Genomic DNA, 19,810 nt, shown 5'->3' on the forward strand with positions numbered 1-19,810 from the left:
GGTCTAAAATATTTGGGTACTGAATACATTTAGGAAATACTAATGAAATATAAACGCAATATTTAATGCATTTTAAAATGATCACAGAACTTTATATGTTTTTAAAGACGACGTGAAGATCAGAATACAGGAAGAGCCCACAACTCGGTTCCAGCAGGCTCGGTTGTGTAAAGTTATAGACGTGCGCATGCGCGGTTCATTCGCGTCGTGCCCCCACTCCTCCCCAATGGCAGTATTATGAGACAAGCTATCCTTAAGGTTAAAACGTGTCAGTCGTACCCGCTTACGTAATTTTCTTGTCGGTCACTACGGGACAACAGAGGCTTCTCGTGTCCTCGGAGAAAACAGTAGCAGAAAGTCACCAGCTGTGGCGAGATGTTCCCAGCTAGCAGATACTCGAGTAAAGGTACGTCGGGCTAGCTGCAAACTTAATAAATCCTTTGCTAATTCACAGAGACGTGAAACGAAGGCATATTTTAGAAGCTTAAATCGCTCTCTTGTATGTAATAACATTTATTTAAACGTATGTCCTTGTGTGTGACGCACACAGAAATGCTGCAGTATGTGCTAGCATTAGCATGTATTTTAGCACCATGCTAAAATGTAGGGTAAAGTTCATTTGGAATATGGGTCATCAACTTTGCTTACATATATCACGTATACTCGTTGTTGCATTTTAATAGGGTATGTCAACAATAAAATAATTCGCTTGTTGGGAGGGGTTTGTATTTCTTTTTTTGAACAAAAAAATAATAGGCCAGTACAAAGTTTGTGTTTTGCAATGTTGCACCTGCTCAGTTATCAAATGCATTGCTTGAGATTGTGGGATGTGTTATCTAAAGATAGAAAGTAACTCGGATATTTCCAAGTGCAACTTATTTATTTTCTAGCAGGTCCCATGTTACTAGTAAAAGGTAAACAAGTGGAGGGGGGGGGGGGCGCTTCCACTAATGTTCAAGCAAGTCATATGTCAAGTCATACAGTATTGATCATTCCTATATTTTTTTAAATTTACGGCTTTGTGCTCAGTGTTGTAAACACGTTCACAATCACGTTTTTTTTTTTTTTTTTAAACTCAACTCCAAAGTTAATATTTAACCTGTGAGATGTTTAAGTCAGGTTATCCCTTTTATGGGTTTTATCGTCACATATGAACTCGCATGTATTTTTAGCACTTGGACTTTTTCCCAATTTGGTCAAAATGTTAGGAAGAACCTCCATAGCATACTTCACTGTGATGCTTGGTCCACGGAGTGATCTCTACAGCCCCAAAAAGATTTTCCTAACTCACATTTTGCGGATCCCTTGGAATATCTTCATGCCCTATCATCAACAATCGTTTGAGAGTGTTTGTGTGTGTCAGTATGTATGTGTGTGTGTGTGTGGGGGGGGGGGGGGGTCCTGGGAATGCTCTTGCTCAGGAGGTCGGGCCAACTCCCTGTCTAGTATTTTATCAGACAATCGTGTATAATTATTTGATCATAAAACGGCTACGCCTGGTCCAATTGGCAAGCAGCTCGATGTGCTCTTAACTGTTGTCCTCTTCCTACAGCCCACAGGTGTATCAGGGCTTTGAAGACGGTGCAGGGAGAGCACACGTCACCTCAGCTGTACACCACATTACACAGACGGAGCTGCTCCTCGGGGTCTGCGCCTCGCATCACAACACACTACACCGTACACCCTCGGGACAAAGATCCAAGATGGGAAGGTCAGTTACTTTGTATGGGTCCTGTGAAAAGTGTGTACAGCGGAGGCTGGGTCCATCAACGTGTGTAAGAATGAATTGCTGGTGGGGTGGAAGTTGCGGTTACTCTGTCCATACACACTGCCCTCTGTACTTATTTTTTCAAAAATAATATCACACAAAAAAGGTGTGTGTGTGTTGTATCCACTTTTTCATTCCTCCACAGCAAGGTCGAGGTCTGTGGACAAAAATGGCCATAGGAGGAGTTTGTTTCTGTGAACCATTTCTACAGGTTTCTCTATAGTTCTACAATCAATTCTTTTAACAAATCACGGGGTGCTAATTGCGCACTGTGTAAGGGATGTGACTGGAAAGACTATTTTATTCCGAAACAATTCCTGAGCTTTGTAGACGTCCCAGGTTTATCCCAGTGTCGCAGTTCATATCGTTATTTAACACAAGCCTGCGGTGAAGCCAGTGTAATGAGCTGTCAGTCATTCTGCATATGCGATGCGAGAGCCGTCAGTGACAAGTGGGTTTTCCTCAGGCGTGGAAATGGAAAGGTTCGCGGACGAGGCGGACGTGGTGATCGTGGGAGGGGGTCCCGCCGGTCTGTCGGCCGCCATTCGCCTCAAGCAGCTAGCTAACGAGCAGGAGAAGGAGCTGCGCGTGTGCCTGGTGGAGAAGGCGTCTCAAATGGGGGCGCACACGCTGTCGGGGGCCTGCCTGGAGCCCAGCGCGCTCCACGAACTCTTCCCTGATTGGAAGGAACGAGGGGTGAGCTTCCGACGCCGACTTCTTGCAGCTTGAAGCAGCGGAGGCTTTTCCAGGTTTGATTGGAAACACCTCTGCTGCCATTGGATCACAAGTTGCTTATTTGAGAAGAGTCTTGAAACCCCATTTTCCAAACCGAACCTTCGTTTGTAACCCTGCTTGAAAGCCTGTTTTGAAGAACTAATGCTAGTTGCATACCATACCCAGGCTAATGAATGAGATGAAAGCATGAATAAAAATAGTACCTCTATTGTAACATTTTTATAGCGTCATTTTGTACTTTTCACCAACATATTGTAAAATAAGGTTTCTGTCTGGTGGTGGCGGCCATCCTTGAGTTAAATCCGCCCAAAGAATGAACTGAATGAATGTTTCCTCACTTGTGTATTGACTCTGAGCCGTGCCTGTCCTTGCATACGATCATCATCTTAAGTTAAATACCAATGTGTCTCCTCTCTTTCTTGCCTCAGGCTCCGCTCAACACGCCAGTGACGGAGGATATCTTCAGCATTTTGACAGAGAAGCACAGGATCCCCGTGCCCATGTTACCAGGTACTGTTGGTCGGTGGCATATATGCTCTGTATCAATTGTGTCACGATAAGAGTCGAAATGGATTGGTGTGTGTGTGTGTGTGTGTGAGACAGGTCTGCCCATGAGGAATCATGGCAACTACATAGTGCGACTGGGCAACTTTGTCCGCTGGCTGGGCGAGCAGGCCGAGGAACTCGGGGTGGAGTTGTATCCCGGTTATGCCGCCTCCGAGGTCACGCTTTTGACATTTTGAATGAAATATAGCAATCCGTTTTAAATCATGTCATCCTGTTCTGTCTGTTGGTTTGTCATGTTTCTTCACTTTGTGTCTCTTGTGCTGTGAAGGTTTTGTTCCACGAAGACGGAAGCGTCAAAGGAATAGCCACCAACGACGTCGGCATCGCCAAAGACGGCTCACCGAAGGTACCCTACAAGCACACGCCAAATTCTATTGGCTATGTAAGGAATTTGCGGCCAATGAGCATCTGTGTCCAGGACATCTTTGAGCGGGGGATGGAGCTCCACGCGAAGGTGACGTTGTTTGGAGAGGGATGTCACGGCCATCTCGCCAAGCAGCTCTACAAGCACTTCAACCTGCGTGAAAACTGCGAGCCGCAGACGTACGCCATCGGTCTCAAGGAGGTAACCGACACCCTGGCGCCTTAAAGGTCACCTAGTGTAATAATCTCATCCATGCAGTAACTGCCATTCACAGTTTACCGTTTTTTTCCGTGTATAGTGCGCAAAATTTTACTAATTTATTGTCCTAAAATCCGGGGTGCGCATTATACATGGGTACAAAAGAAAAAAAAAAAATATATATGTTTTTTTAATTTTTTTTTTTTTTTTTTTTTTTTTAAGTCCCAATGATCGTCACACACGCAGGGAGGCAATGGGTCCCATTTTTATAGTCTTTGGTATGGTCTTAACTAGGCTGGATGTAATTTTTTTTGTTGGCGTTGATTTCTCCGACTGCCCTTAAACGCACCACCGCGCTTCGTGCGCGCACGGGACAGCAAACGAGCAGGTGATCGAGCAAGCGTCTGATACGAGAGCATTGCGGTCGCATGGAGCGTGTTTGAAGTGAACAGCAGAGAAGAAAGGCAAAGTGTTGTGAAATAAAATGCACAGAACGGATGCGCAAGACACGTCAGCTATATAAAGAGCGAGAGTTGTTTTCTTCCTATTAGTTTCAATTCACAGTTTAATTAGCAGTTTCAATCAGCAAATAACAAAATGCGTATTACAGGTAATATTTTATTTCACAACACTTTGCCTTCTTCCTTTGGTCTCTGCTGTTCATCCTAAAACACAAAGGCGCTCTTTAAGCAATGCGACAGTGAGCGCCCGGCGCGCTGCACCAAATTAAGCTCCCTGCGCAGTGCGCACTGAGGTCCACTTAAATTTTAGAAAGTACATCAGGACTTTAAAAATATCTTCTAAATTTCAGCGACGGCTCTGTCACAATAATCGACCAGCCCGGTGCAGTTGGGCGGTCGGCGGCGCGCTACGGTTGAGCGTTCTCTCGCGCGCTCTCTCTCTCTCGCTCTCGCACACACGCAAACCGGATATCATACGGAGGCCGCCATTACAGATGCGCAGAACGGATGAGCAAGACACGTCAGCTATATAAAGAGCGAGAGTTCAGTTCTCTACCTAAATCCGTATTACAGGTAATATTTTATTTCACAACACTTTGCCTTGTTCCTTTCTTCTCTGCTGTTCACTTCAAACACGCTCCATGCGCACGGAGCGCGGTGGTGCGTTTACGGGCAGTCGGAGAAATCAACGCCAACAAAAAAAATTACATCCAGCCTAGTTAAGACCATACCAAAGACTATAAAAATGGGACCCATTGCCTCCCTGCGTGTGTGACTGTCATTGGGACTTAAAAAAAAAAAAAAAAAAAAATTTTTTTTTTTAAAAAAATTCATAAAAATTGGGTGCGTATTATACATGGGTACAAGCTTTTTTCCAGCATCAGCATGCCATTTTTAGGGGTGCGTACTATACATGGGGGCGCACTATACATGGAAAAAAACGGTAGTTAAAATTGCGAGATCCGCTTCCACAAAACTTGGTGACTATCATCAGTATCTGAGTGATGCAATGCAGCACTTTTTATTGCAATATCAACTAACTGGAGTGCAACACCAAACTGTTAGTAAGAAGGCATGTAGTATGCTGAAAAACATTGTAATGTGGTCCCTTTTCACACCAGTGAACACCTCGCGCCTAATTCACTGACTTCGCAACGAATACATCGCGCTACGCATACGCACGGACTGCAACATGTGGTGCGTAAGTCCTTTGCATGATGATTATTTTGCGTTGATTTGAGGTGTGGAGCATCGATGAGAAGAAGTGGCGTCCGGGCCGAGTGGAGCATTCGGTGGGCTGGCCTCTCAACAGGAACACGTACGGCGGATCCTTCCTGTATCACCTGAACGAAGGCGAGCCCCTGGTAGCTCTGGGCTTTGTGGTGAGTTGGAATTGGTGTACATTTTTTTCTGAACTCAAACAATACCCATTAAATGGTCATGTTGGTTGCACACAGGTGGGTCTGGACTACTCCAACCCTTACCTGAGCCCCTTCCGGGAGTTCCAGCGGTGGAAGCATCATCCTTTTGTCGCCCCCACACTGGAGGGAGGCAACAGGATCGCGTACGGAGCCCGCGCCCTGAACGAGGGTGGCTTCCAGGTAAGGTTTGAGCTATAGAAGAAATTCATGGACACACAAGACCGATCCTAAACTTTTTCATTGCTGTAATTCAAAATGATCTTCAAATGTTGTCGCGGTAACCCTGTTGAACGACATTGGCGCGAAACAGTCTGAGATAATTGCTTCGAGTCGTGGCTCATCTTTTTAATTCTTTCGTTGGGTTTGTCAAAGAACAAGTGCTGGAATTTGCCCAAAATGGCGTCTTCACACCAAATAGCGGTTCAATTGCAGGCCTGAAGACTTTTTGCAGATCTCATTAAGATTGACAACACATTTTTGTGTTGATTGTGAAAACTCATGTAGGGGCTTACTAAACTAACTTCAATGTTGATCAGTGAAACTGCCTGAGCTGAGGACAAGATTATCTTTGAAAGATGTGGGCTTGATTTGCAAAATGGCGAACAAACTGCTTTTGTGTTGTATTTTGTCATCAAACTTCAACATTATGAACTGCCCTCAGGCAATTTAGGAAACTAAAAATATTGTTGTCTGGCGCAGTCTGTCCCCAAACTGACGTTCCCGGGCGGCCTACTGATCGGCTGCAGCCCCGGCTTTATGAACGTGCCAAAGATCAAAGGAACGCACACGGCCATGAAGAGCGGCATGCTGGCAGCGGAGACCATTTTCCCACAATTGCTGGCAGCGGCTGAAAACGGCGGGTCGGAGACCGCAGGTACAAAATACAATAGCGGTGCACAGACTGTTGAAGAGCAACATTTGATGTACTGGCAATTGAATATTATTAATATGGTACATTGGACCTTCACCGGCCATTTGAAGTTCATGTCAGTACACCGTGCTACATTTGAGGGGTTGCAAACCATTAATTGTGACGTGTTAGAGGTGCAAGGATCATGAGATGTAAACGTTGCATTAGTAGTGCACAGACTCTTCAGCGGGTTGAAATTTGGTCCTTTAGGTCTGCATGTTCCCGAGTACGCCGAGGCCCTGAAGGCATCGTGGGTGTGGAAGGAGCTCCACGCCGTTAGGAACATCCGTCCGTCCTTCCACAACTACTTTGGCCTGTATGGCGGCATGGTCTACACAGGACTCTTCTACTGGATCCTGAGGGGCAAAGAGCCATGGACGCTCAAACACTGCGGTGAGTCACAATTTGCCGAAATATGGTTCGACCTCGTCTTACCAGAATCGCCTTATCTGGTTTGGGTGCGCGTCAGGCCGCGACGCCGACCAGCTGAAGCCAGCCAAAGACTGCACACCCATCGAGTACCCTAAGCCTGATGGGAAGATCAGCTTTGACCTGCTTTCCTCCGTGGCGCTCAGTGGCACCAACCACGAGGGGGACCAGCCCGCCCACCTTACCCTCATGGACGACAACGTGCCTGTCGACAGGAACCTAGCCATCTACGACGGGCCTGAACAACGCTTCTGCCCGGCAGGTAAATACCCTGTGCGCAGACCCTGAAATAACATGGGGTCCGAGTGAGAAGCGCAAAGACCATTAGATATTCAAAGTGCACAGACATGTATACTCTGAATGTGGTAAATTAGATCTTATAGTTACAATAAATGTCCTGATCCCATACTTTGCATTCCACGTTTTTCTCAGGCGTGTACGAGTACGTTCCCGTGGAATCGGGTGACGGCATGCGGCTGCAGATCAACGCTCAGAACTGTGTACACTGTAAGACGTGTGACATCAAGGACCCCAGCCAGAACATCAACTGGGTGGTTCCCGAGGGTGGAGGTGGACCGGCCTACAATGGAATGTAAACACTGGCCCGGCCACCGTTTCAGGAAAATACGGTAAACTTGAACCACGACCGAAAGAATATTCAGGGCCTCTCGCCGGTAAAAATGTGCCTCTTGTTGCTTTTATACTGTCAAAAGTTTGGATATGCTGTCTCATTGTATCACAAGTGTGGTCAAACTTTTGACCGGTAGTGTATCTATGTATGTACTGTATGGACACAAATCATGTTTAAAGAGACCGGATTTTATTTATGATGTGACACCACCGCTACCACACAAAAAAGTGAGGCTTCAACATATTTGCATAGTAGTGGCCTTCAAGTATATTAAATACGGACTTACGGATAGCATTTTTGATAAGTTAACATTTATTCCTGGTACATTTTGTTGTACTTTACATGTTACATCAGTGAATAAACTAGTTGACTGTTGTGCGCTCGCTGAGGATCTTGTCATACGTTCCAAGGACAAAATGGTGACCACATTTGCCATTCAGTATCGAAAAACGACTTGAGCTTCGTTACATCAGGAGGCGGATTAAACGAAGGGGGGAATTTAGGCAAACATTTTGGCGTAGATTTTCTTCTCTCTTTCTTTCTCCTGCTGGACTTGGATCTGCACACGCTTCATCTCATTGCTGATGGCTGCCGGAGAAAGTTAACAAGTATGAGTAATTGAGGATGGTAGTCACGCTCTATATTTTTCACTTTGCTGTTGTGAATGTGAATCGGCTGCATTAGAGATGCGCAGACCATGGAGTGAACATGATGGATTCGGGGTGTCAGAATTGTTAATATGGTACGCCTGCACAGGAGGTGCACAGACCATCAAATGTCTATCTTTGAAAATGTTAAATTAGTGCTGCCTGGCTCATTAAATAGAGTCAATCAGACGGCTTGGTGTAAATATGGCCCAGACCTAATTATTATTACAACGGCTGCGTTCGATCTGGCATGCTTATCTTGCAGTTTCTCAACAAAGGCAAACACTCACCTTTGTCTTCTGGCGCTATTCCCTGAGCGGTCTTCAGATCAGACTGCAAATAAAATGGAGGTATTAGCACAAACCAATTTGGTTCCAGACAATTTGGACGTTTGAAGTATCAAATATGTTACCATGGCTTCGCCATACTCTTTGAGACCCTGCCAGGCCTGAGCCCTGCGGAAAAGTGCCTTGGTGTTGCCTTTGTCCAGCTCCAGAGCCTACAAAGAAAAATCGAGACGATTGAGCATACTTATAGCGTAGTATCACCACCTAGTGGCTAAGTCTGTCAACGCCAAACCTCGTTGCAGCTGTCTACGGCCTCCTGCCACATTTGCAGCTTTAACTTGCAGGCAGCCGTGTTGAGGTAACAGCTGAGCACAGCGGGCACCAGCTTCTTTTGCACCGGAGACTCCTCACCCTCATCCTCCAAAAGCTCGCCACACGTTTCCAAATACCTGTAGAAAAAGGCATGGACAAGATGCCATGTTGTTGTCTTCTGGAATCATAATACAAGTGGTTGGTTATTAAACTTGAGAAACCTGAGAGCTTTGCTGTATTTGTCGACAGCAGCATTCCAGTCTTGACTCTTAAAAAGGGTGTTTCCAACTTTCTTAATGTCCTCGGCCACTGACACAACTTTGTCCACCTGTGGGTGGGAAAATGATTGAAAAGAATCAATTTTGAGGAAATTAGAATCAGCAAAGTGCACCATTTATGGTATTAACATACATATATGCTCCATGCTTGTGACACAATTTAATACATTTAAAAGTCAAAGTGTGTGTGTGTGTGTGTGAGAATGTTTGGACAAAATAAGGGAAAAAAGCTGACGTACATCCTTAAAGTCAACATCTGAGTCCTCTGGGAAGTCATGGTGGGCATCCCCCGTGCTGTCACAGCTGGCAACGCCCCAGCTGTCGCCGTCCTTGTGGTCGCCGCAGTCAGCAATCACGCAAGGCTGAAAGAAGAAAAGTCTTGGGTCGCTTCTCAGACATTTTGCGATGGTCTCACTCTCAAAGGTGTGCCGCTGGTCTTTCTTTACCTTAAGAGGGGTGCTGTCTTCGGCGTCGATCGCCTCGAGCTTTCTAACCACGCCCATCCCCTTGAGCACTTGTCCAAAGACCACATGCTTGCCATCCAGATGTGGCGTGGGCACCGTGGTGATGAAAAACTGCGAGCCGTTGGTGTTGGGCCCTGCGTTGGCCATGCTCAGCAGGCCCACTTGGTCGTGCTGACAACAACATGCACGCAATGAGGCCGCTTTTATTCCATCTGATGAATTACTGCCCCCCCCCTTTTTTTTTTAAACAAAACTCAAGCTATTGATTTGGTTGCTGTGTGCAATGCGCTCAAGAAAATCACAAACTGAGAACTACAACGATGAAAAAAACATTACATTATAAACAAAACAATTTGTGGTTTTGCGGACAAAGACCAGCGTTGTCTCTCTTACCTTGTAGTGAAAGTTTTCATCCTCAAACTTCTCCCCGTAGATGCTCTCACCACCCGTGCCGTCCTGGTTGGAGAAGTCACCTCCCTGGATCATGAACTTCTTAATAACTGTCGAGAAAAGTCAACTTACAGTTCAATCGTAAAAGCACAGTAATCCAAGACAGGATGTTGACGCCACATACTCCTGTGGAAGGGGCAGCCTTTGAAGTGCAGAGGTTTCCCTGTGGTTTTCCCCAGGCCTTTTTCTCCAGTGCACAGGGCTCGGAAGTTCTCAGCCGTCTTGGGAGTGACGTCAACAAACAGCTCCAAAACAATTCGGCCAGCTAAGGGAAAACAACAAAAAGACATGCACTTCAGTACAAGAGCTCCATTTGTAAGGTATTTAAACATTTTTAATATTTATGTATGAGGCCATATTCTCTGTGCATTTATTGTATTTAACCTCCTCCGACAAGCTGTGGAGTGTGTAGCTATTAAATAATACGTGCTTGTTAATACCTGAACATAACACCATCTCTGACAGTACATAGGGTGGACATAGTACCTCTGAGGTCACACTGCTCAAATGTGACGTTCAATTACTTATTTAGAGTGAACCAAAAACTGTGCGAGTGCGCACTAGGCGCACCGAATCGGGAAACCTTGAGCTAGTGTTCTGCATTTAGGAAGGAAATGAATGGCGCGCACTCTGCCTCTCCAAATTCAAATCATGTGCATGGAGTGGAATATTACACATGTACCGTATGCAAGCCATATGCAAACATTGATATGCACACTTAGTCCATTTAAAATAAATCCGTTGGGACATTAACACGAACAATCAAGTTGTTCCGATTGAGCACGAGACACCTAAGCTAACAAGGCTAGCGGTAACTACGATACTTACTACCGTTTTATATTAAATTGTATGGGTCTTCTTACCTCTAGCATCGCCAATGTCAACGTCGAGGAAAACGCGAGGGTTTTCAGGATTGGACGGCTTGTTGGTGGGCACTGGGTGAGACATTTTGCAACACTATTGAACCGTTAGCCTATGCTAAGCTAGCTACACGGCGGCCGGCCGGTGTGACTGGAAGAGGGAAAGTTCTGGAAGTACCCCGGAAGTGGCAGGTTTTGTATGATCCATCAAAATAAGAGCGACTCGGTTTTTCAGCCCATCACAACTTTATTTTGAAGGCGTCACACAATCGTGATGTGCTTGTACAGTATGGTATATGTACATACAGTATTATAACAATGTCCACAGAAATAGACATGTTTCTATATACATAAGAAGCACTCAAACTGGGCCATGTGTCTCTATATTTTGATGTTAAAGGAAAAGATCATTAGTAGTATTTAATTTTAATCATCCAGCGTCTGGTTCTGCTTGCCATTTTTTCGCTAGTCTCTGTTTTGAGTTTTCTGCATAGTGGTCATCTTCTTTCTGGCATCAGGAAAATAAAATAAAAATAAAAAAGATTAAATGGGATTTTACATGTTGAATTTAAAATATAAAATGAAAATGTTCTCTTTTATATAGCCCGTTTGTACATGAATCTGGATATAAAAACAATAGAAAAAATCAACAAAAACACTTAATGATTCTCAAAGATGTTTCCATTCAATTGGCATGCTGTTGTTTTTAAAGCATTTTTTAAAAAATTTGGTTTTCCTTATTTTCAGATTTCCATTAAACATGTTCAGATAGTGCTGTCTGATTGAATCTTTTTCCTCATTTTTAAATCTTTTCAAACCCTTGAGGATAAATACACAACAAAAATTCATCACAATATCCATTTTGACAGGCCATCAGCTCCACTTGACTGCAAAGAAGCTTCTGATTTATTGCTCCCAACCTCATTCAAGACTGCAAAATCTTAAAAATGACTCAATCTCGCTGAAGGAGGAAACATGGTTATCCGCTGCGGTATTCTTATCTGATGCTCTGTGCGTGTGCGGATGCCAAAGTGTAGTGTTGCATTATGGATGAGTTGAGCTAACAACACAAGACACTCAACACTGCCATACCATTTGGCATGCGTCATGTGATTCTGCACAGCCGTGGCCGAATAAACACACGGTCTTTGTTGACTTACGATTGCTGCAAAAACTTGGAGCTTGCTTGCGCCTCTACTTCCATTCGTGTGATGCTTTTCTGAAAGGAAATTGATCTTTCAAAAATATATTTTACATTGACAGACTTAAAATTAAGCATGCCCTTCTAAAAAGAATTTAGCAACATGTGTAAACAAATAAAAATACTGTCATCTTGGTATAATTAATTTGAGTTATGTATTGTAATTAGTATTTAATTAATCATTTCTGAAGCTTTACCCTAATTTGCATGCCACTGCGCAGTGTGTTGTGGTTCAACATTGAATTGTACTGCCAGCACCAACCCACTTCGCCCACGTAGCCATTCTTGGGTAAAGGCGGGGGCGCAGCCGGGGCTGCCCTCCACAGGTAAGACAGGTCGCTTGTGGCCCCAGGGGACAATGCGCCCATTCCCACATTTGGGGACTGATTGGACCTCGGGCGGTAGTCACCGAAACCATCCGGCCCTTAATGAGCATGTGAGGAAAAAAATACACCAATTAATACAAGTTACTTGAATGTCGTCAGGGTTCTTCTGAGCACAGCAGAAAAAAAAATCAAGACTTAAAAAATCGTGGAATGTTTTGGAAAAAAAAATGCTGACAAATAACTGTTCATTCTTGAATGAACAAATTAAATCTAATAAATTAATACAGTCTAGGCAACCAAAATGATTGAAGTTGTGTTAAATATCATATCATGCTTTTATACTACTACTATACCACCATAACTGTTTCTAATAAGATAGTTTTATTGAAACTTAATGACAGCTCTGTCTTACCTGTAAAAATAATTCTTTGTCCTGCAGATTCTTTGCAGTTTTGCATGATGTCCTCCTCGGGACGTTTCTGTCAGGCGTAGAACTGTGCCCCGCTGAGAGATGACGTCAGCGAGGCCCTCCTCTGTGACCATGGGTCATGATCGGTTGGCATGGGAACCGAACTGCTGATGGCCTCATTTACTTTGTGACTAGGGGAAGGAGGGTAGAACTCTGTCAAAATTAGTAAACGTAATAAAGCACCATTGATGACCAGTAAATGACGTGAAAATACAAAATTATCTTCAAAGTGCATTTTTAAACGTTTTAAACAACAAGAGGCGCGCGTTTACTTGATCACAGAACACAGAAATAAGTATAAAACTATCATTTGTTCCATATCTTGCCACTAGATTGAGCTAAAGCGCCGTTTTGCCTACTTTGAGCCGCACCCCTCTTCTGTCTTGCTACATGGACTCGTCTACGGGCCTCCCCGTAACACTCATCTGTGTGAGGTTGGCAGAAAGATCGCCGTCTGCCAAGCGGGAAGTTACCGGAGGTTTCTTTCAAAGTAAACTATAAAACCCAACGTTGACGCCACGAATAGAAATTATATAACTGTAATATTAAGAATTATAGCTGTAATTTCCCATCTTTGTAATTTCCCATCTTTTTGTAACAGAGTCGATCCGAAGCACAATATAAGTATGTATTAGTTACATCATTATTGAAGTACAGTAGACATCACGTGAGGTTCTTGAAGTACGAAACTTCCTTAACTTCTACATAGTATAAGTATGTATTAGTTACATCATTATTGAAGTACAGTAGACATCACGTGAGGTTCTTGAAGTACAAAACTTCCTTAACTTCTACATAGTTCCAAAATAATTCTCTGTTCCTGAACACTGTAAACATATCTATTGGGAAGATGAATAATAATACTTGTACTATATACTTGTATGTATTAATGTAAGACTTAATAATACGCGTAGTACTGGTAGTTTATATTGTAAAGTTGTCACCGGAATGGCTCGAACCTTTATCTCTCGCTTTGACGCGGCCGCAATCAGTCAGGGTTCCACACGTGTAAAGTAAGCGGTAAGACGACGACCAACGTACCCCAAGACGGAAAATGACGAAAGTTTCCTTCAGAGTAAAAGACAAAACGCCCAAACCTTCCATGTTACCGAGTTAAAAATCCTCCACGTGTGGTTAAACTAACGACATTTAGTCTATTTAAAAACCAGCATGATGTATTTGCATCTTATTATTCTTATGAGCTCAAACACGTACCTCCGGCTAAGTTTATTTTGAAAATACGTGCAGGAACAAGTCATGGTGTTTGACTTCTTTCTTGCTGCCGCTGCCACCATTCAGTCACCATGGTGGCATACAACAGATCAGCACAGTGGGAGCGGCGGTGGAGCTAACGCGCACCGCACTTTTCTGAGAGTCCGTAAGCGGAGCACCATGTTTCGTCCGTGAGTGGCTTGGCCGTTTAAGAAAAATAGAGGGGGGAAAATGGGCACCGCGTTATTGTCGGCGGGTTAGTCTTTCTGGCCCCACTCCCCCTCCTTTTTTTGTCTTTTTTTTTTTTTTTGTAGCAACGAGCAGAATGGCGGTGAACAGTACATAAAAGGGGAGGCGAGCTTAGTCGAGAGCAAGTTTGGCGATTCTCGGTTGTCGCTCGGTCCAGTACCGGGCTGAAGCCAGGAGTCCACGCCGAGGGGATAGTGTTTGTACAGGGGGTTTAAGCAGGGTCCTTGGGCCTGGGGCTCCGGGGCACTCCCAAAGCCTCCAGCCCCACTCGTCTCTTCGGGCAGACGGCCAAGTGGCTCTCGGATCCTGGAGGAAGAGGTGGAGGCCTTTCTTTATCTTTCTGCCCCTCCCGTCTTTTTGGAGCTAAATTAACATTTTGAACAGGATTAAATCGCACCGTCCACTTCCAAGACGATGAAAATGGCGTCCTATGTGGATAACAGCTTTCGGGAAGCGGTGATGATGAACCCGGCGGACAGAACGCAACAGGTTTGACCTTTTATCATTTTACGAAGCACCAGTTAAAACACACTAAAAGTATTTCATGTGTTTATGTTTCGGGTCGCGCATGGTTCCATGCCGCTTAAGCCGCCTATCAGGAGAGATAATCGGCCAATGCTTAGCATAGCAAGACGTGCAACTCTTGCAATAACAATAAGATGTCTTCAAGGTAACATTTTAAATTCTAATTCTGTGCGAACAAGATCGCTCATTTGATAACATTGGCCTCTTTTGCTGGGATATTATCTTTCAATCCCGGTTTCCTACCCCCTGGCTTTGCTACCATTGAAACTTTGCTTCCACAATAAGAAAGGATGTTATGATAATGCAACCAGGTGCAGAAAGTGTTTTGGAACCCCGGTTCACAGTTTATGTTCGATTCTAGGCTCTGGCATATTTTCGTGGAGTTTAGTATGATACCAGTTAACCGGTCCCACATTACTATAAAGTTCATTGGGGCCTCAATTCTCTATAGGTGTGAGATGGAATCCTATTTGAATCTATTTGGAAAACAAGTCCTATGGCTCGATTCAACCATTGCAGATTACAGACATACAGGAAAGGGAATTGATTTTGTTGTTTGCAAGCTCACTGGTACGGCTGTTTGTTTTTCCCTTAAAAGATGGAACAGATTAATTGGTGTTGTGTCTGTCAAAATTGATACATATGCCAGAAATAGATGCCATGACTGACAACAAATTGCCACAAACAAATAAAAAAAAAATATATTAGCAAAAATATAAAATTATTCAACCATTTTAAATTCAAATTGAACAAATCAAAGCTAGAAATAAACACAAGACAATTTGACAACCTACCTGAAGAACACGATTGCCAATTAGATATGTAAAATAGGCAATTGGTGCACAATAATACTACCACTGATGTCATCACCGTGCATTTGAATTCGGGAAGCACTAAACAAGCTTGAACATGCTTTCAAATTTTATGTTTTTGCTTAAAAAAAAAAAAAAAGTCATTTTGTGCAGGTGAATGGTTTTTCATTAGACAGCGACTCCCCTCACACGTGCGTCAGTTCTTCCTTTCCGCACGAGTGCCGCTTGCACTGCAAATGGATGTAGCTTTTGCACACAATAGACGATCAATACGCCACCGCTTGACGCAGCGGGAAGCAGGTGCTGGCGGCAAAGCATTCAGAAGCAACAGTGCTGGCTCGTAAGCTAAACCAAGCTATGCCGCGCCGCGTTATGTCACGTCTGCTATAATTGCTAAGGCGGCCCTTGTGGTTGCTTCGTTTGGACAGCTGTAGTCAACAGAATTTTTATTTTGGTCACTCAATTAGGACTGGATGCAAGTTTTTCCCAAACATTATTGGGTTAATTCATCTTGAAATGATCAGACACTACATTACACTTGATGTAATGAGCTTTTGTTCCCTAGCTAATCAAGTCAAGATTTTCAATTGAATGCTAATCTTTCGTAGTGTTGTTTGAATCTAACACTAAAAAAGGAGGTGTGCGTGTACATACGGAAAGTGTTATTCTCACTTCTCTTTCCACCGTTAGTGGCGCCAAAGTGGCACACCTTTGCCTCCCCCATGAATAGAAACACCTATCCGACTGTTGGAGCCACCGTGCCCCGCTAGCCGTGTTATCCTTAAGGTGTTGACGACATCCGTTTGGCGGGATTAGTAAATCGTCAGAAGGCTCAAGACCGTCCCCAGTTGACCCTCGGTCTCGCACCGTGTTAAAGGCAACGGCGAATAAATATATCTGTCGGCTTCAAGTGTAACTTTATCAAAGCTTTTACCAGCTCACTGTTGTGTGTAAAAGGTATGTAAACCTCCTGTCTTCTAAGCTTGATTGTTTTGTTGTCTTTGTGAAAGGCAATTGTGTAACGTCAGGAAGAGGGTGTGAAGTTGAACACCTGTTCCGCTGCGATTCTGGCTGCCGCCTGCATATTCTTTTAGAATCAAGACAGCTTCACACCATCATTGGTTTAATTGGTGGAATTCAAGATGACTCGTAAATCTCCCGGGCTTCCGGGGTTCTATTGTTGTGCGGAAGGAAGTTGGTACGAAATGGAGTCAACCCCAGTCACTGGGTTCTCCCGCCCTCCTTTGTGAAATTATCTTGTTTGATGGGTTCCGTGCAAAGGCAAATAAATGTCAAAGGGCATGCCTGGTGGCTCCAATCTCGCAGAAACTGTCAAAGGGTAAGCGAGTCTTTAAGATGCAGACAGTCTGTCCTGAAGCTTACCTTGACCTGTTACCTCTCACGTCTGGTCGTCTTCAGCCAGGTGGCCAAAGCTAAAGGCCGCAAGTGGGGTCATCTGGCGAGGAGGCCGCATTCTAGCAATACTCGACTAGCATCCCAACAGCAATAATTGATACAAAAAGAAAAAGCAACAGCGAGTGGTCGCTGCAGGTTGTAAAAGGATTTAGGGTAACTTGGAAAGGTGTCAGGATGCGTATGGAACTCAAACAGGATGAAGTGCTGCTAAATAGAACAACCTTTCCTCCATTTTTCCCCCCCTGAAGTTGGGTGTGGGTTTGTCACTTCCTTCCTTGTCCGGTTTGGCAGGAGCCTCAAGATTTGAAGGAGTCTAATCCCGCCCAGGCGACAATGGACTTTTCTAATTCGCCAAACTTCTCGCGGGTCTTGGAGTGATGTCACATTCTTCTTCTTTTTGGAACTGTACTGCATCTGCATGCCACGACCGTTGCACTGATATATTGCCGCCTTGTTTAAATCTAGGGGGAGGGTGATACTTTTAGACGATATTTGTATAAAAATGTTGTGCATGCTCATCCGGGGTCGTCGTATGCTCGTCAAACATCACCCGAGGCCACGTAAACACGATTATTCAATTAAAATGATTGATGGTGCAGTTTGCGAGGATTGCTTTGCGGAAATGTCAAATGTCTTCACCAGTGTGGCCAGGTCCCACATTTACCCTGTCTGCAGCTTCTCAAACACCAGCGTTCCTTTGTGCTCAAAAGTCCACATGCGACTAGACAAATACACACACTAGTTTATGTTTAAACTGGGGTTGAGGCGAACAATGCATCAACTGTAAAACAGAACCCTTAAAAAAAGCTCTTGAACGCGAGTTCGTTTTTGAAATTCGCTTTAACCTTCAAGCTGGTTGATGTCGTATGATTTCAACGAAGGAGTCTTACAAATTGTCCTTTTGGCTTGTTTTATGCCAATCATCAGTTCCTGGTGACAGCGCTCGCAAAACATGCGAGCAACGTGATCGATCATCTGTTCAACATGTGAGCCTCGCGTTGCAAGCCAGTCCAGCGAGACTCCTGAAAAATGTGCTCATGAGCTCATCGTTTGTCCACGCGGGGCGATTGCTAACGTCACGATGAAGTGATTTTCAAATGCGTCTCTCGAGACTGCTTGCTTTCCAATCCTGCGAGTGGATGCTCAACGGATTCCCTGAGTTATGCGAGCGTTGCATATTTGTCGGAGTAGGTGATGAAACTTGTGATTTACACTCCCAGTGAAATGTTACTTCAGGAATGCGTCGTGCCGACACACTTTTGATGTCATTCTTGGCTGCTGCTTCAAGTCTTAGTTTCTCCTTGAACTGTGTGCCTTTTCAAGTCTTATTCCTAGTTGGCCAACTTTCTTTTGAATTGGGGATGATTTGGTAGTATAGTGTACTTTGTTGACAGGACTGTGTATGACATTGTGACTTTGTTAGTTGTATTTAGCAGTTAAGCACAGCATTAAGTATGGCGGAAAACTCACGACAAATTTACAAGGGGGAGCAGTATATTCATTAAGTAATATTAATTCATTTGTTGTACATTGTAACACAGTTGGCTGAATAAGTTGTCTTGATTTGTTTTGCCAGTTGGTAACAATTTGAAACATGCAGAGTACGCCATTTAAATGAGAGGTCACGATCACAGCAAAGCTTTTTATTGGCCCAAAGCTAAGGTAGGGAGAAGTCATTGATTTATGTACTCTTCGAAACGCTGTGAAGTATATTATTGGCTTTCTGACCCCAATTTGAGAAATGCTGACCAACAGGATTTGGAACCAGTAGCACTTTGGAGTTAACAAACAACTCATTCAAAACTGCAACAGCCCGATTTTTTTTTTTGTAAGGAAACGTTTTCATTGTTCTCCACGCAGTGCTCTAATGTCCCGGCCTCAAACGGAGGAGGGACTTTGTAACCTCTCGGGTTATGTACGTATATGTAGGTCAAACAGCCTCGATTGATGTGCGTCGCCTTCTTCTCGCGTGATTATTTTCACCCTCGACCTTGTGCTGGTTTGTAGATTTGAATGCTAGCGTTCAGTTATCTTGTCACCGTCAGGGTCACACAGTGTTTTTGTTTCTACCCCACTCAATAACAACGCACACACGCACCCACATACTAGTTTCATACGCCAGTCGCTTTTGTTCGCATTCCTTGTGATATTTATAAAGTAGGAAGAAAAACAGCTCGGCCGTCGGAGGCGCCATAAATTCCATTGGCCTTCATGGCGGAAAGTGGCAGCCGAAGCTCCGTTCGCGACCACGGAGGGGGAACCGCAATCTTTGCATACTTAGCCCAAAGACCCGCCAAGCCATGGAGGATAAACCCTTTGTGACGTTTGGTGTTTACACGGACGCGATTGAGTTACACTGTGAGGCTCGTCGTGAAAGTAGGGGCAGCTCTTATTTGACGTTTTGGGAAGGTTGCCGTTCGGAGAAATTAAGCAGATGGAAACAAAACATTTCACTATTGTAACAGGCATGGAAGGAAGTTCAGAACATTGCATAATATCAATTATCTGAATTGATTAGTAATTAAAGGCTCACAATTGACATTCAGAGAGACTGGCTAATGGTTAGCCAGTTCACAGCCAGCCGCTAACTTGAGCCATCGGCCAAGTCCTCTTTCAGTCACTAGGCCAGGCCAGACACAATCCAAGTCACGCAATATTACAATGTGTTGAACATGAGCCTCGTCATTTAGTTTGGTACCTAAATGCCAGTTAGGCACACCAGAGTCTGTAGATTTAGCCGACAGCATGAAATTGAACTAGATCAGGATTTGCCACTCTAAATTCTACCACTGCAAACTAGACCGTTTTATGGAATGTC

General features: G+C 44.2%; 4 protein-coding genes across 8 annotated transcripts in view; 2 read left to right on the plus strand and 2 right to left on the minus strand.

The window, feature by feature from the left end:
• Window positions 1-178: 178 nt before the first annotated feature.
• LOC133161400 (electron transfer flavoprotein-ubiquinone oxidoreductase, mitochondrial-like) lies at window positions 179-7,859 on the plus strand. Its single transcript, XM_061289915.1, has 13 exons — window positions 179-406; window positions 1,553-1,711; window positions 2,235-2,464; window positions 2,932-3,013; window positions 3,107-3,225; window positions 3,339-3,416; window positions 3,489-3,635; window positions 5,335-5,475; window positions 5,551-5,694; window positions 6,214-6,388; window positions 6,635-6,817; window positions 6,894-7,115; window positions 7,286-7,859. The coding sequence occupies exons 1-13, from the start codon at window positions 376-378 to the stop codon at window positions 7,447-7,449; spliced, it is 1,875 nt and encodes a 624-aa protein (XP_061145899.1). The 5' UTR covers window positions 179-375; the 3' UTR covers window positions 7,450-7,859.
• On the minus strand, window positions 7,652-10,956 carry LOC133161961 (peptidyl-prolyl cis-trans isomerase D-like). The gene is made up of 10 exons (XM_061290762.1): window positions 10,786-10,956; window positions 10,047-10,187; window positions 9,866-9,972; window positions 9,455-9,643; window positions 9,248-9,370; window positions 8,952-9,058; window positions 8,711-8,867; window positions 8,544-8,630; window positions 8,422-8,464; window positions 7,652-8,072 (listed from the first exon to the last, which is right to left on the minus strand). The coding sequence occupies exons 1-10, from the start codon at window positions 10,868-10,870 to the stop codon at window positions 7,984-7,986; spliced, it is 1,128 nt and encodes a 375-aa protein (XP_061146746.1). The 5' UTR covers window positions 10,871-10,956; the 3' UTR covers window positions 7,652-7,983.
• A 66-nt stretch (window positions 10,957-11,022) lies between these two features.
• LOC133162542 (protein SPMIP2-like) lies at window positions 11,023-13,780 on the minus strand. Its single transcript, XM_061291841.1, has 5 exons — window positions 13,738-13,780; window positions 12,722-12,909; window positions 12,181-12,407; window positions 11,943-12,001; window positions 11,023-11,290 (listed from the first exon to the last, which is right to left on the minus strand). Exons 2-5 carry the CDS (start codon window positions 12,765-12,767, stop codon window positions 11,248-11,250), a joined length of 375 nt encoding a protein of 124 aa, XP_061147825.1. The 5' UTR covers window positions 12,768-12,909; window positions 13,738-13,780; the 3' UTR covers window positions 11,023-11,247.
• Window positions 13,781-14,075: 295 nt separating this feature from the next.
• LOC133155879 (rap guanine nucleotide exchange factor 2-like) overlaps window positions 14,076-19,810 on the plus strand; it is a 69,346-nt gene continuing 63,611 nt past the window's right edge. For 3 of the 5 annotated variants that reach the window (XM_061281549.1, XM_061281532.1, XM_061281555.1), the window contains exons 1-2: window positions 14,077-14,557; window positions 14,624-14,728. In XM_061281549.1, the coding sequence (XP_061137533.1) occupies window positions 14,654-14,728 (75 nt within the window). In that variant the 5' untranslated portion in view covers window positions 14,077-14,557; window positions 14,624-14,653. Of the gene's footprint in view, window positions 14,558-14,623; window positions 14,729-19,810 lie in introns of all 5 variants that reach the window. The other 2 variants (XM_061281523.1, XM_061281541.1) reach the window with 1 other exon arrangement.

Source organism: Syngnathus typhle, linkage group LG1, assembly GCF_033458585.1.
Source record: "Syngnathus typhle isolate RoL2023-S1 ecotype Sweden linkage group LG1, RoL_Styp_1.0, whole genome shotgun sequence".
Taxonomy (NCBI): domain Eukaryota; kingdom Metazoa; phylum Chordata; class Actinopteri; order Syngnathiformes; family Syngnathidae; genus Syngnathus; species Syngnathus typhle.

What these genes read in the sequence shown, in the direction of transcription:
- LOC133161961 (XM_061290762.1), bottom strand. Translation starts at nt 10,870, where the DNA reads ATGTCTCACCCAGTGCCCACCAACAAGCCGTCCAATCCTGAAAACCCT. An exon ending in AGGCTGCCCCTTCCACAGGA is followed by an intron (nt 9,973 to 10,046) that starts GTATGTGGCGTC and finishes TTTTCTCGACAG; the next exon opens with TTATTAAGAAGTTCATGATC. An exon ending in CCGTAGACAGCTGCAACGAG is followed by an intron (nt 8,631 to 8,710) that starts GTTTGGCGTTGA and finishes TTTTCTTTGTAG; the next exon opens with GCTCTGGAGCTGGACAAAGG.
- LOC133161400 (XM_061289915.1), top strand. Translation starts at nt 376, where the DNA reads ATGTTCCCAGCTAGCAGATACTCGAGTAAAG. An exon ending in CCGGTTATGCCGCCTCCGAG is followed by an intron (nt 3,226 to 3,338) that starts GTCACGCTTTTG and finishes TGTGCTGTGAAG; the next exon opens with GTTTTGTTCCACGAAGACGG. An exon ending in TGAACGAGGGTGGCTTCCAG is followed by an intron (nt 5,695 to 6,213) that starts GTAAGGTTTGAG and finishes TGTCTGGCGCAG; the next exon opens with TCTGTCCCCAAACTGACGTT.
- LOC133162542 (XM_061291841.1), bottom strand. Translation starts at nt 12,767, where the DNA reads ATGCAAAACTGCAAAGAATCTGCAGGACAAAGAATTATTTTTACAG. An exon ending in ACAAAGAATTATTTTTACAG is followed by an intron (nt 12,408 to 12,721) that starts GTAAGACAGAGC and finishes ATGCTCATTAAG; the next exon opens with GGCCGGATGGTTTCGGTGAC. An exon ending in GCAGTGGCATGCAAATTAGG is followed by an intron (nt 12,002 to 12,180) that starts GTAAAGCTTCAG and finishes ATTTCCTTTCAG; the next exon opens with AAAAGCATCACACGAATGGA.